The sequence below is a fragment of the Rhea pennata genome, chromosome 6 (assembly GCF_028389875.1).
Source record: "Rhea pennata isolate bPtePen1 chromosome 6, bPtePen1.pri, whole genome shotgun sequence".
Taxonomy (NCBI): domain Eukaryota; kingdom Metazoa; phylum Chordata; class Aves; order Rheiformes; family Rheidae; genus Rhea; species Rhea pennata.
Genome location: NC_084668.1, coordinates 17,515,994 through 17,530,719, shown reverse-complemented (window position 1 = coordinate 17,530,719; position 14,726 = coordinate 17,515,994). Strand labels below are relative to the sequence as shown.

At 47.6% G+C, this 14,726-nt stretch overlaps 2 protein-coding genes across 3 annotated transcripts in view; one reads left to right on the top strand and one right to left on the bottom strand.

The window, feature by feature from the left end:
- Positions 1-164: 164 nt before the first annotated feature.
- CNOT9 (CCR4-NOT transcription complex subunit 9) lies at positions 165-13,945 on the bottom strand. The gene is made up of 8 exons (XM_062579217.1): positions 13,796-13,945; positions 9,490-9,669; positions 8,228-8,343; positions 6,820-6,929; positions 5,938-6,047; positions 5,099-5,197; positions 2,458-2,549; positions 165-1,817 (listed from the first exon to the last, which is right to left on the bottom strand). The coding sequence occupies exons 1-8, from the start codon at positions 13,817-13,819 to the stop codon at positions 1,649-1,651; spliced, it is 900 nt and encodes a 299-aa protein (XP_062435201.1). The 5' UTR covers positions 13,820-13,945; the 3' UTR covers positions 165-1,648.
- Positions 13,946-14,169: 224 nt separating this feature from the next.
- Positions 14,170-14,726, top strand: part of USP37 (ubiquitin specific peptidase 37) — a 37,876-nt gene continuing 37,319 nt past the window's right edge. For both annotated transcript variants that reach the window (XR_009958808.1, XM_062579104.1), the window contains exon 1: positions 14,170-14,214. The gene's annotated coding sequence lies outside the window, so the exon portion shown is untranslated. The remainder of the gene's footprint in view (positions 14,215-14,726) is intronic.

The window sequence follows — 14,726 nt, the reverse complement described above, 5'->3', positions numbered from 1 at the left end:
GCCTCTCCCCAGCCCCACGCGGGAAGGCCTGCGTGGGAGCGGGCCTGTGTGTGAGCGCCTGCAGATGGGCACAGAGGAGCTGGCACAACCCTTTCATCCCATCTACAACAATTCCCCCTCACCATCCACTCCCCTCCTCAAGAGACCAGACAGGGAGCAACCTGTGCTGACTAGGGTTTTATTTTTTATTAATCTGAATTTACAAAAACAGAAGCGTTTTCACACCCTACCCTGTCACAGTCAGGGTGGAAAGGAGGAAAAAGGCAATGGTTATAAAAGCGGACCCCGAGAGCAAAGAAGAGGCTGTGCTCTGCCCTTGTTACGCAAGGCTCCGACGAGAGGGAGGGGAATCCAGATGGGATTTAAGACACTGCTGGCACAACACTGTCAATGATCAGCAAAACCAGCTGGGGGCGGGGAGAAGCGCTACCCAAAGCAGGGGGGACAAGCGGCTGCCCAGGCTTGCCCGCAGCCAAGTGCAAGCAGAACAGGCTGTGCCGCAGCAGAGCCGAGAAGCTCCTCAGCTGCTTCACCCCTTCCGCACCCGCGCTAACCCCTCAGTGCAGGGAAGGCAGGTGAGTGGCTCTTCGTCCAGACAGTTTAATTGCAGTGGGGCTGAGGGAGATGCCAAGGCTGAAATGGATGTACTTGGCTGCCAGATGAACTGGGGAGGAAGGGGAAGGGGTCAGGACTTAGGGATGCCACTCAGGCAGCAGCAAAGGCAGAAGCTGGAATACCTGGAGCTGGGAGCTCTCAGCTGTCCTGTGACAGGGGATCATCAGTGAGCAGATTGCTGACCCCCACCAGGCAGGTTCCCTAACGCCGAGCAGTGTCTGACAAACCAGTCAGCAACCCTGCTGGGCAATAGCTGTGCTAGACCTCTGCTTAACACTGGTCTATAGCTGCAGGAGCTGAGGAAATGCACTATTTACAGCACAAGAACCACAGTCCTGCTGTCTTTTCCTCTCCCAGAGCCCTGAGAACCCAGCTGATGACACACAGATTCATCACAAGTAACCTACCCTCCTCTTGGGGCCAATACTGCAGTGGGCTCAGCTCCGGATGCTGCCTTTGTGCCAAAGAAAAGAAAGAGAGAAGCTTGCCGTGCCAGCTGGATGCACAGCCAGGAGCAAGGATGTGCTTACAGGGAAGAAAGCTGTCCACAGGCTACCTGCAGCTGAGGAGCAGTCTGAAGAGCAGTTAAAACAACTGGATCAGCTTTTACTGAGCTTGCTCATCTAAACAGCCTTGTAAACATGGAGTGACAAGGAACTGGAAGGACACATCACGCACCCTGTGTCACCTACCGCTTGTGGAGAGACTGAGCTAGCTGAAAAAATGGACTTCTGGACTATCCCTCTTGGCAATGGAGGGACAGATGCCAGCCAAGCCTTCTGGAGAGATGGGGATCTCTACAGATTGTTTTTATTCATTTCTTAAGCTGCAGTATCAGTATTTGCTGGTGTTGTGATCCCCAGAGGCATGCTGCGTTGCTACAGAGCAGCCCTTTGGCTGTGTGGAATGGTCCTATGAGCTGGCAGGCTGAAAGCCAGCTGGCATGCCCAGTTTGTTGTGGAAGAGGTCATCTGTTCCTGGTTCTTTGTAAACCTGAGCTGTTTCTTCCCTGATCCCCTACCTCCCCCAACAGTCACTGCGGAGGAAGAGGGATGCCCCGTGGATCAGTGACCTGACCCTCCTGCAGGTTCTTGACAAGCTGAGCCAGCCAGCGCTTCGTGGTGGTATCATCCTTCAGGACCTGGGCAAAGGTGGTGTCCTTCAGTTGGTCAGGAAGGCACTGCCTGAGCGCTTCACGTGCCCTACATCAAGAGACAAGAAACAGGGGCCCAACAAATAAACTCACAGGGGCAAGAGGGGAGCAAACCCCACTGGGAACATAACACCCATTTGCCTGAGGGTCTCCCTGGCAGGATGAGCCAAAGTGACCATTGAGTAGCAGCACTCCAACACACGGCACTCTGTCAACCAGCACCGCTCCCATCCCTTATGCTAGACAAGCAAACCTCAATGCCCTAACATCATCGGTTAAGAGCAGCGTGATTCCAGAGGAGGCACAGACATGAATGATTGTTGGTCAGCCAAGGAAATAAAAGGATTTTGTGCCAGAATTTCATCTACTGCTAACAGCCCACACCACGCAGAAGAGGGAGAGCATGGCCTATCTTCCATCTCAGTGCTCCCTTGTACCTAGTCCCAGCTACAGTTGTGCTAAGGGAGTCATAATCTGCACAGCTCAAACATGCAAAAGCTCTAAAGCATCACTCTTTCTCCCACATAACATAAGAAGTGGGGCCAGCAACATAAAAAGCACATTCTACATTAAGCTAAGGCTGATGTAAGGATAGACAGGAATGTTGACCCTATATGTGTAGGTATAGAGAACACTGCACTTGCAAGGGAGACGGAAGAAGACCCTGCTCAAACTCCTAAGATGTTTACCTGGGGTTATCGGAAAGGCGAAGGTAACAGCGGACAACATGTTTCAGCAGCCGTGCCGACGGCTCCTTGGAAAGCTGCAGAACCATTTTACCCTGTTTGAAAGAGGCCAGTGCCAGCAGTTAGAAAAAAGTCTTTATAAAATCAGTATCATAATCAGCGAAGACTAGAATAGACCATTAAATTACTCGCTCCGGCTTCCTACTCATGACAGACTATTATATTTCATCTGCACAGAGACCAGAATCTTAGTTGCCAAGACACCTTTGAGAAGAGCAGCTAGCCATGGCTTGAAGAAGTATTCTCTAAGCAGCTTGGGGGAAAGCTCATCTCATCTCTCTTTGGTTTCCTCTGCTTCCAACTGTTTGTCCAACTTTCTGCTAGATTAAAGAGAATCTGGATTCTTGCCCTCACAGAGGAATGCAAGTATATCTCAAACACTTTGATAAGCTCAGGCTCATTCAGCCCATGAGGCATGTTCCTACTCTCTGCAATAATACACATTCTCATCTGCACTGCCTTCATTTCAACACCATTTTAAAACTCTGTCAATAGCCCGAAAAGCCATTCTGAAGGATAGGGCTCACCCACTCTGTGTACAGTAACATCCACATTCTGGTCTTACCATGCACGCAAGGGTTGTGTTTTCTCTTTCTGCTCCATCACTCACATTAAGCTGTTTACTGATCCTGTGAAGAAAGATCAGAGCAGATCTCTCTGCCCGAGCCTCCGTCTCTCACATGATCTAGGACTATGCACATGGTTGCACGAAAACCTATCACCCTTGTATGCACCCAACCTAGTGAACAGTGCAGATTTGTTCATATGCCTACCTTCACTGCTTGTGTTTAGGAGCTGAATTAGATCTGCCTGAAAAGCTTTTTCACATACAACTGCATTGGCTGGCACTAACCATTTCCTCTCAGTCCATGATAGGAAATTTCAGATTTTCACCTGATTTCAGATATTTAGTCAGTTCAGGTATCAATTAGTGGGGCTACCTAACATACCCTTTTGCAAGCTTTTAGTCCTCAGGAATTCCCCCAAATACCAAAATTTCTTCAAAATAACGAACAATAGGCCAGAGAGCTCCTTAGACAGCTCCTGGACAGGAATTACCAATCTACTATTTTGAAAGCCTCTAATACTTGCTTAACATCTTACTCACGTACCAGTGGACCGGGAATTAGATCATCATCCTCATAAACCAGAAATACATTATGCTGACTCTTCCAAAATAAAGAACAGAAATGTCTATGGAACATTTCCATTTTTCTCCACAGCATTATGGAATATTAATCATGTCAGCACTTCATCCAATGGTGAGATTTTACCGCAGCTAGGATTCTTCCACACTAACATAGTATGATTTGCCCACTCCTTTCCACGTTCATGACCTTCCTAGCCACAGATTCTTCCTCAGTTTCCTTCCCTTGCCTACCCCAGGGTTACTGTTTCTAATTGCTTTTTTCACTTTGCCCCCATGCCAGATGTATTTTTATTCGAAGTTGATCCCATTCTCAACTGCAAAATCACATCACATTGGACATTTTAGATATCAGTTCTAAAACATTCCTATTTTGCTGTTCATGAGTAAAACTGATCAGAAGGAAAAAGTTTTCTTCAGATTTGGGAATACATAAAAATAAATATTCCCATGAAAGCATCAACATTTAGTCACAGAATCAGGAGTGGGAAGCACAGGAATTCAATACAGTATTAATACTGGACAAAAACAGAATAACTGCTGTTCCTGGGCAAACCTGCATTCCCCTTAGCATTTCCCTGGGCAAACCTGCATTCTCAACCTTCAGCTAACGCTCAAGCCAGGGCTATTATTCTTGGAATGAGTAAAATATGGGTACCAAAACGTCTTCTTCTCAGGTGACAGGGAATGGACAGAAATTGTCTGCTCTGTCTTCCAACACAAGAATTAAGGTCATTAAAATAAACTAGCATGAACCAGATTCAAAAACAAACAAGAGGAGATAGATCTTCCAGGCAGCAAACAGGAAACATGTGGAACTCCTTTGTGAATGACACCATGGATGCAAAAAGTTTCCACAGTTTCAAGGGGAGGACAAACACCGGGAACAAAAGTCCACTGGAGGTTACTATACAGAAACTCACAACTGCTCCAGAAAAATCCAAGCTTAAAATAGTTGGCAGCTGGGAGAACGTTACAAGGAGAAGTATCATATATACTTGCCCTGTTCTTACTCATGCACTGACATCTTATTCCACCTATTGTGAGAAACAGGCTGGGGAAATGGATTTGTGGTCTGAAGCAATGTGGCCATTCTTACATAAATGGGGAATAATTCATATCCAATCCTGAAAATCCTTCTGTTCTCTCTGAAATTTCAAAATCATTTCAGGAGGAAAGGCAACTTTTGGACTTTATTTTTGTGCTTCCTCACTACAATGTGCCCCTTTTTGGGGCCACAACCAGGGAGAACTAATGTTTTACAACACATAGCAGAAATCAAAATGTCATATGAAGCATGCAAAAAACGAATCTGCTCTGACATCATGCAGAAGGAAGGAACTTTGCCTTTGCTCTAGGCAGAAAACATTAAAATAGCTGCTACAGAAGCTGGCTATTAGGGCTTTTTCCTCTGTTAAAAAAAATAATAATCCCTACCAATATCATGGCAACATGGGAAAACCGCTCATAAGTCTGACAGATATATGCCAGCCCTGTGTCGTCCAGGAGGATCTTCTGAAGAATAAATGTAGCAACCTAGAACAGGGAGAAAGTAGAAAAGAGAGTTTATAAACAACTTGTCTGTCCTGAAAAGGAACAGTCTTCGTGCTGTCTTCTTTCCCATAGCTAAAAGACCTTTCAGCAGGCAGCTAATGCTGTACTTCATGAAAGATTAAAGCCAAAAGGAAATGCGGGACACTACATGATGCTTGGTATCTCTGACTAAAGATAAGAGGCGGATACAAAGCAGGGTGTACACTAAGGCTGGATGCAGGCTGCACCAGATAGCATGCTTCACCTCAGAGTAGCACCCAGACTAAAATCTGTGGCCTGTGCTACTTGGGTCATCAGACCAGACTGACCACACATCTGCACTCATGCTGGAGGGGGCCCCTGATCAGGGGGTACAACAGGCTGGTCCAGCATAATGAACCTTCCCTTAACTGCCACCACTAACAGCTGCTGTCCAGCCTCTGCATTGTATATTTACTGTATTTGCTCTCTTGGACCAAGGAAAGTTGATCCAGATCAGCCCTGAAAGTTACTCTGTAGGGCCACAGGGGAGTGAATGGCTGTTAGGAGCAGCAAGATCTTGCCCCACAAAGCTACCAGGCTAAGGAACTCCCAGCTAAGTTTACTGATTTTTTCTGAGGATGTAAAACACCACCCAGAGTTGCTCCAGCAACTGCAACAAGACACAAGCCAGCCTTGCAGGTCACTGACTGTCTCGCCAACTGGAGTAACAAGAAAGCTTAATTAAGACAAACAGTAGATACCGTTTTGGAGAGTTCACTGCCAGACTCCATGATACGTAAGCACAGGGGAATAATTTCTGTTGTCAACAAGAAATTTATCACTTCTTGCTCATCAGTTTTCACCAATGCCCCTTGAAGGGAAAAGAAAAATCAAAACATGATAAATTGTTTCAGACAGTCTCACCATTCAGAGACGACTTGTGGTGTGCCCTTCCCAGGGACTGTTAGATCTGGATGGCAGGCAGAACAACTATCATTCTGAATATGTTGCAGCACATGGGTGGAGAAGAGATCATTTTGGCAGCACAAAAGTAATCATGCTGAATTTGGGGTTTTTTGTTTGTTTTTCAGGAAGGGGACACATTCTTGGCTCTCCCCAGGCAGTAACACAAACACACCAGGATCATGCTCACCAGCCACTCAGCAACAATCTCTGGCAAGAAGAAATATATTTCAGATCCTCTAGCTTTATGCATCAAGGCAGAAATATTTTGGGCAGGAAAAAAATGGAGTAAGAAGAAAACAGAAAATATATTCAAGTCCACCAACAGTAAAATGGCAAAGAAATCCCCATCCGCACTCAGCCATCCCAGCATCTGGGTGTCTGTGCTGAGGATGAAGACACAACAGACTGCAGGTGCTTCCATTCATGCCAGACAGATATTTCTGGCAATGCAGCGAGGCACCTAAACTCTAGGTATCCTTACTGCTGAAAAATCCAATTCCTACACAGTAATAGGAACTTGCCAGCATGACTGGTTGAAAAAGAGCTGCTCCTCCTGTTAGCACACAGGACTCGGCAGATCCTGATAAAAACAGACCTGTGACTTTGGTCATGTTGCTGCATGAATTGTATCTAACTCAATAGGAAACAAGTGCTCCAGCATTATCCTGGCTGCTTACCAATCACTCCCAGACTCGTGAGCCGCAGGTACTCAAATGGCCGTGTCTTGCTAACTGTGTGCAAGAACGGATACAGGAAGAGAGGGATGTGAGCTGCCAGGAAAGCTGACCTGTACGAAAGGGAGAATATCCAGCATGAGACATAAGGAAAGTTAAATGAGTGCACAATCAAGTGTTACCACATACATCCTGAACCCATTCCTGGTTCTGCATCTGTATCATTGCTGATGCTCCTCAAAAGAGACAGTCTGTTCTCTGATGGAAAGGTGTGAATTAACATCTGCACTGAGCACAGCACAAAACCTAATGCCTTGCATAGCTGCTTCCAGCTGATTAGGTATGGGGCATGGCCTACTGTTTTTATTACTTCCTCCTGTCACCCAGAGCCATGGCTTGTTCCATTCACTGTTACATAATCACCGTGCAGATCACAGGCTCACGGGGGCAGTTAGCCCTGATGCGTGTGCACAGCCTCAGTGCAACAGGAATCCAGACTAGCTGGTCTCTAGGCACTATCGCTGCATAAACACGCACAATCACCTTTCCCTAACACACAACAGAGTTTGCCCTCTGACAACACTGAAAAATACAGACTGCAGGAAGAAACCTGGAGATTGTCATGCTAACTGGAGGAAACTCTGTTACATAAGCATCCAAGATTCCTCCAGCTACCTTGAGTTTTCAAACTTTAATTGTAACGGTGTAAATCTGGTGTAAAACTAGCCTGTTTCCTTGGACATCGTCTCATAGAGGGTTGCTATTCAACACTAACTTGCAGCAGCTGAAAAACAACTTTAGCTACCCTGTCCCTTCCTCTCAGCAGGAAAAGAAATACAATATCATGGCTCTCCAGGTAATTTTCTTATGGCTTAGCCAACACCATCATTTTCCTTGCTGATGCATACTGGACATAGACTGAAAAAAACTTGAGATCTCAAGTCAGGAAACGGCTGAGAACTCCAGACTTGTCTCTGCTATTGCTCCCCTGCCACACACATGCTCTGGAAATAGCAGCCCTGCCCATCCCACCTCTTAGACAGCTGGTCTAAATAACTGTAACCTCATTAAAACAAGGATCCCATGCACAAAGGCACCCTTGTCTCTGGCTGAGTGCCCAGTATGTTGGCCCAGCGACTGCCGCGATCCAGAGTTCTGGATTTGAATTTGCAGGTTCTCTGAATGGTTCAGGGAATGCAACGCAATGTATTTAGGATCATCATAAACCTGTCGACCTGGTAATCTGTGCAAACAAGTGAAAGGAGCAGGCAGCTGCCTATCCTCCAGCTCTGTGCACTGTTCCACTTCTTTTGGTAAGAGCGCATGAAAGAGCTTACATGCTTCTGCAGTCAGACTGACTGAGCTGTCAACATCAACTTCTCAGAAAGCTTATGCATGTGGAAACACTCACCTTGTTTCAGGATGTGATGCAACACACTGTAGTAGAGCTAAGGCATTGCAGACTCTGTTGGACTGATGCGCTGTCAGAGTTGGAGGGTTGATTGATGGATAAATATTTACAATTTCCTAAAAAATAACAGATGAAGAAAATTTAAGGAGGAAAAACCATCAGCAAGCTGCACAGAAGCACTTGCCCAGCAAGAAACAATGGTGTCAAGAGAGGACAGTCCCCTTTCACCAAGCATCACCTGAAGACAGGTTACATGCCTACCATGCTGCCCAAGAAAGGGCAGAGCTGGGCCAGAGTGAACTTGACAAGAAGTCAGAGGGATGTGGCCAAATCTTAATTTTAGGAGCGAACAGTTCATTTGATTTCCTGCCTCTTTGCTAGTGGGGGATTGTTTTGTTTTGAGCTTTCAGAGTGAAGAGTGTTGTTCCCGTGTCCAGATACGGAGCACACCCACTCTATTCACACTGCTGGCTGCTGGTACTCTTCTCCCTCAATGTGAGGAAGCAGCTGAGAATGAGAAATCCAATTCAGGAATCTGCCTACTTCCCAACATAGCTCCTTCTAATTTTCTCCACTTGTTTCTGAGCCACTCTGAAAGTAGTCTGACAATGCCCATTCTGCCTCCTTTTCCATCATTCTTCAAAATTGACTAGATTCTGCACCATTTTTGCCATCGTTTGCATCATTTGCTATTTGTTTCAATCACATTTTGCATTGAGAGATGGCCAGTCAGAAGAGTAGAGCTGCAGAGTATGCTGGCCAAGCAAAGTGCCGCGCAGCTGAGTTTGACAAGAACTCTCCAGAGTAGTAAGCAGCATTCCCATACTACCCTTCCAGCTGACTGACTATATGGACAGAGTTCCGACCAAGCTCAGGCTCATGCAAAAAAGATCTCAGGAGTAAGACTGCTGTGGTGCTGCTATGACAACATCAGAAAATAAACAGAATGTGACCTACAGGGAGGAGCAGCACCACCAGGCAGCACATATACCTGCAGCTCGCCCATTCCCCTCCTAAATATGTAGGCTTCTAATGAGAATTCTTATAGTGCCTACAAATATGGTCTCACTAGGGATGACTAATGGCAAACACTGGAGATGGGCTTCCCACATCCACTTCCGACATGCCCCAGCATACGGCATGTGTCCAGCAATGACAATAAGGGACTTCAATAGGATCTCCCCAGATATGTCCCAAGGACACAAGCTCTGCACTGTGTGGATGCTGCATCATAGAATAAAGATACTGCCAATCCTACCCACCTGAAGGAGAGCTGCAATCGTGCCGAACGAGTGCCACAGCATTGGGGCAAGGTCAGGCACAGACTCCCGCTTCTTGCTCAGCTCCAGCAGTGCATTCTCCCGTGTCTCAGGGCTGGACAGCTCATTGATCCACTGGTAGATCTTCTCACGGTCTACCTGAGCCAGTGCTGTTGGCACAGGCTGGAAAGAGAGAGTAAAACTTGAGTCCCGGCTGTTTTATCGAAGCCTCACCCAAACCCTTCCCACAACCTAACAGAGAAGCAACAAAGGGCTCAAGAAACTCCTCACTGGGGGACAGAGGAACTAGAAATGCATTAAGATGCTCTGGATATAGATCACTTCCTTAGGTTAGTGTTATTATTTCACAGTCTAAAATGTAAATGCTTACTTTCTGGATTTACTTCTTAGGCACAGTTGCTTTTAATTCTCTTGTCAAATATTACCTAGTAATTTCCTTCAGCAATAAGGGAGCCATGATACTGCCTGTCTGGGCCAGCAGAGCTCCTCTGGAGGTCTTACATACATACATAGATATATTTAGCCAGCTATCATCTGTTCCACCTGCATTTAATGCCCCTAATACAAGCTTCCACAAAGTCAAACAAGGAAACAACATCAGTAATTGCAGATGCTACCTTTTTCTCTCTAAAAAGTTCAAAGACACCAGGGCCCATCAATGTGATTTGCCCAATGTGACTTTTTTTTTTCTTAAAAAAAAAAGAGTCATACAAATACTACAAAATACTAAAACACTCACTACTCTAAGATTAGCATGACATTGTGTGGCAGATCAAAAACACAGCCAGTGACATCTCCTGTTTTAGACTTTCAGATTCATCACGTATTTTGTTTACAGGCATGGAGCTAAAAGGGAATTTCCCAAGAGCATGATTTTATGCAAAGCTTTCTCTTCAAAATAAACCCAGACAAGGGTAGATCTGTATTCACAGTCAAGGCATATTTACTACTACTTGGCAGAAGTGCATTACAATTTCTCCTTCGCCTTTCTTAGAACATCAGACAAAGAAAAACATCAAGGCCAAAAAACAAACAAAAATAGAAGAGGAGATCTGGGAAGGAAAGGAAGAGAAATGAGTACTAGGGAATTGCAGCATAATTTCTGTGGAAAGGCAAAGGAGCAGGTCTTTCAATGAAAGCTTGTCTCATGCCTCTGCTGTCATAACAAGTGCTCAAGGTGCAAACAAATGCTCAGCAGGCTTTGTAAAGAGGCAGTTCAATGATTCAGATCAAAATTTTCACAGCAAACTTAGACATTAAAATCTCCTGTCTAAATACTTCTAACAGTCAGTTCTAAACCTATTCACACTCTCCTACAGTGTCGTCTTCTCAAATAGAGCACATCTCTATTAGTATGCTGCTGCTCCTGAGTTAGCCTGTGTGCAGCCGGCTCAGCATCTCCACATACTTAGCAATTGTGGCTGGGAACAGAGAACTAACTGCATTTCTTTCTCTCTCAAACACACACACACACAGACTGAAACTCCTCACGCGCTTACCACAACAGATGTAAGCACTGCATGTACTGTGCTGACAGCAAAACTACTGTGAAGCAGCTCACCACTGAGTCATCGAAGAGAATACAAATTAATTCAGGAATTGAAAGTGACTGGAAGCAAAATTGAAACAGTACGTCAGAGGCAGCCTCTCAGAATGAGACCCCTCCAGAGCTTTCCATCTCTGTTTCTGCAAGTCCTCCTCACTTTATTCACGTATTATATCTGCAGTCATGTCCTAACAGATTCTTCCCCAGCTGTGGGATTTATATTGAGCACAAGCCATAATTCGTCCGTTTCCCATTCACTTCCATCACTTCAGTTACCTTAAATGTCTGCACATAAGTTTTTATATGCTATTACCAGTCCTTACCCTGTGGAACTCAAGTATCTTTTAACTCTTCACCCTTTCTCCTATCCTTCCTTTATTCCCTCTTGCCAGCTCAAATCCCCCCCCCCCCCCAAAAAAAAGCCTCACATGAAGATAGTAACACTGACAAATTTGGTTTGTTTTAAGAGCTGAACTGCAATTCCAATGGTAACTCCTATATTGGAGCTAAGGAAGAGAGGAATAACGAACAGAGCACATTTGTTTTTGTTTGGAATGGCAGGGGAACAAGCAGTGTGGCAATAACGTTGCTGTAATTGTGTTATCTAAGGCTTCCATCTATTTTTATAGACACACTGGAAGTTTCAGTTCCTGTAAGCTTTAAATACATCGACCCTTTAAAAGCACAATCATGTTTCTGTAATCCCTAGAGAACAGTAAGTAGATTTTCTACACAATTAAGTTTATGATGTCCAATACCTGTCTTAACAAGAACTAAATATTTTCCATAGGCCCTACAGTTGCTCCTCTCATCTTAGTTTATCCAAATTTTTTTTCTCTAATTTCCTACTTTGTTGCTGTTTCACACTCATACTCCCAAGCTAAAACTGTGGGAAACCCCAGAGGCTCCAAGGTAGGGCCTTGTCAGGCAGACAGGGTTTTCTGCACATAAAGAATAGCCACCTCTGCCTCATGAAAGACCTCGCAACACCTTCCTCATGAGAAACGGTGTTACCTCAAACGTCCCTGCCAGATTACATCTCTAACAATTACATAACAAACTTATTTAGGCAACTGGCTTTCTTTTCCTAATTAAGCAACTGCTGCAAGGCTTGATGGTAAAAATACTGATTGAGAAAGCAAAACATTGACTACCTGGATGTACGTGCTTGTACAACTCTTTTGATAGATTCACCAACCCCAAAATACCAAAAGAAATTTTTCATTTAAATAGCAGTGAATTAGCTAGTTTGAGTCAGATGTTCCCTGCCTTGCTGCTAATTTAAAGCTACATTTATTGGTTTTGGTCTATTCTTAAGTCTTCCCCTCTAGCATGCGATGCCATCTTCAGGTCTAAAACCTAAGCATTATCTCTGCCCCTAGCATCACTACATAAAGATCAACAGTCTGGCTTACCACAGTTTTATCATGGTAACATTCATTATGTCTGAAGGAATTCCTGAACCAACTCACAAACCTACTAAGACATAAGATTATTTACCATAGTTCCCAAGCACTTCTCCAGAGATGAATGCCCCTCCAGATCACATTTGCTCTACTGCGTCCTAACTGACAGTCTGAGATAGGAATTGTTTCAATACAGAACTATAAGGTTGTGTGAATTACATATGAATTAAAGATACATTCAAACAAACCCCAAAATAAACCTCATTTCTATTCCTGAATTAGATTAGATTATTAAAACTGTCTTAAAAAAAATCCTCTTATGGAGAGATGACTAGAATACAGAGAGAGGATTAATGGGAAATACAACAATCCCTCATGGATTTTGACAAGCACATATGAATTACATTGCTATAAAAAATGTAAGTGCTGATTAAGAGAGTTCATGATGAACTTACATACCCTTCTGTGCTCCAGAAAGCATCACTTTAGATCGTAAGTATTTGCCAGCACTCCAAGAACCGATTTACAATCACGAGCACTTAAATAAAGTGGAAAACTTAAAAGTTCCCTCAACTCCTGCTCATAAATACTTTATTCAATCTTGTTTGTTTTTAATCCAAGCAGACTCTTGTGCTAAGGGAATATGAGAACAGCTCTAACTGCTAGTCTTGCAATAAACCTCCCTAAACACTATACACACCAGACAATCAACTTGGGGAAGTCTCATACACGCAATGAGTAGCATTTGGAGAAACAGAAACAAAACAGAAAGCTGTTCAGATGGGATATAAGCTGTAATAACCACACACTCTTTATCCTCCCAAACTCAGCTTGGGCTTGTGAAATCACCCTGGCAGCCGGGTCAAGGTACGGTTCCACTGCAGAGAGCTTTAAGGTCAGCTGCCCTGTCCGGCCAGCAGCCTCCCGAGGGGGAGGAGGAAAACGACTCAAGCTGCAGACTGCCCTGCTGAGCACCCGGGGAAGCAGAAAAGGAAAAGACACCCGCCTTTCCCCCCCGGTTTCCTCTGCGGCCTTGAGGGACTTCTCACTCTCTCCTCTCGGCCCCTGTAGTAAAAGCCAGAAGGGAAAAGCTCCCCGGAGGACACTGGAGGTGGCGGGACCCGCAGGCCACGTCCAGGCGCGCAGGGAGGGCGCGGTCGGGAGGAGACGGGGAAAAACCCACCCGCCTTCACCCCCGCCCGCAGCTCCCCCGTCCCGTCCCGTCCCGCCCCGCCCCGCGGGAGCGGCCCGCGGCCGGCCACCGGCGGAGGCGGCCCGCGCCCGCCGGCCCGGGCACGCGGCGGCCCGGCCCGCCCCGCCCGCCGCCGGCGCTCACCGCAGCCGTGGCCAGGCTGTGCATGGTGGGAGCGGAGGAGCAGGAGGAGCCGCCTTCGCCGCCGGGCCCAGCTCAGGAGGCCTCCGCCGCCATAGAGGTCGGGCCGCCGCTGACCCCCGACCCCTGACCTCTCACCCGGCCGCCGCCCGCGCGCCGGGGGCCGGCGGAGGGGAGGAGCGCGGAGCCGCGCGGTGCGCGCAGGCGCATGCGCAGGGGGACGGGGGCCGCCGCTCCGCCCTCAGGCGCATGCGGGCGGCAGGGGGCGGGGAGAGCGGCGCGGGGCGCGCCGGGAAGGGCGCTGACGCGCGTGCGTGCGTGCGTGCGTCGCGCGGCGTCTGGCGCTGCTGGCCGGTTCCCGCCATCCGCCGCCGCCGCCTCCCCCGCCGCCGCCCGCCGCGCAGGGACACGCCGGGCCGCAGGTACCGGCCCCCCCCGCCCCGGCCCCCCCCCGGCCCGCGCGGCCCCTCCCCGCGGGCGCCGCTGCGCGCCGCGCGCGCGGCCCCGGTCCTCGCCCCGGCCCCCTCCCGGCGCTGAGGGCCCGGCGGCGGCACGGCCGGGCCGGGCTCGGGCCCGTGAGGCGGCGGCGGCGGCGCGGCCCCGCCGCGCCCTCCCCGCCCTCCGCTCTGCCGCCGGCCCCTGCCGCGCGCCGCCGGGCGTCGCCCGCGCTCCCCCATTCATTGGCGTTACCTGCTCTCCGCGCCGCGAGTCCCCGTTGCGCCGGGAACGCCCCGCGGCGCGGCGCCGGCCCCGTGCGCGCTGGCCGCTCCCGCGGGGCTCCCTGAGGTAACGGGACCCTCCCAGGGGTGTCGCCGCTCTCCGGGCGCAGCCGAAACAAAGTAATTCCGTTTTAGGGCTTCTTTGAAACTTTGTTTTCTTCCTCTTTGTCAACTTTATGTTTTCTTCCTCAAAATAGGTACTTTATTTCTTTTTC

Bases quoted from the DNA above. Each gene is read 5' to 3' on its own strand.
- CNOT9 (XM_062579217.1), bottom strand. From the start codon at position 13,819: ATGCACAGCCTGGCCACGGCTGCG. The intron at 5,198-5,937 runs GTATCTACTGTT...TCCCTGTTCTAG, and splicing joins GCAGTGAACTCTCCAAAACG to GTTGCTACATTTATTCTTCA. The intron at 1,818-2,457 runs GTAAACATCTTA...CTCTTGATGTAG, and splicing joins CGCCTTTCCGATAACCCCAG to GGCACGTGAAGCGCTCAGGC.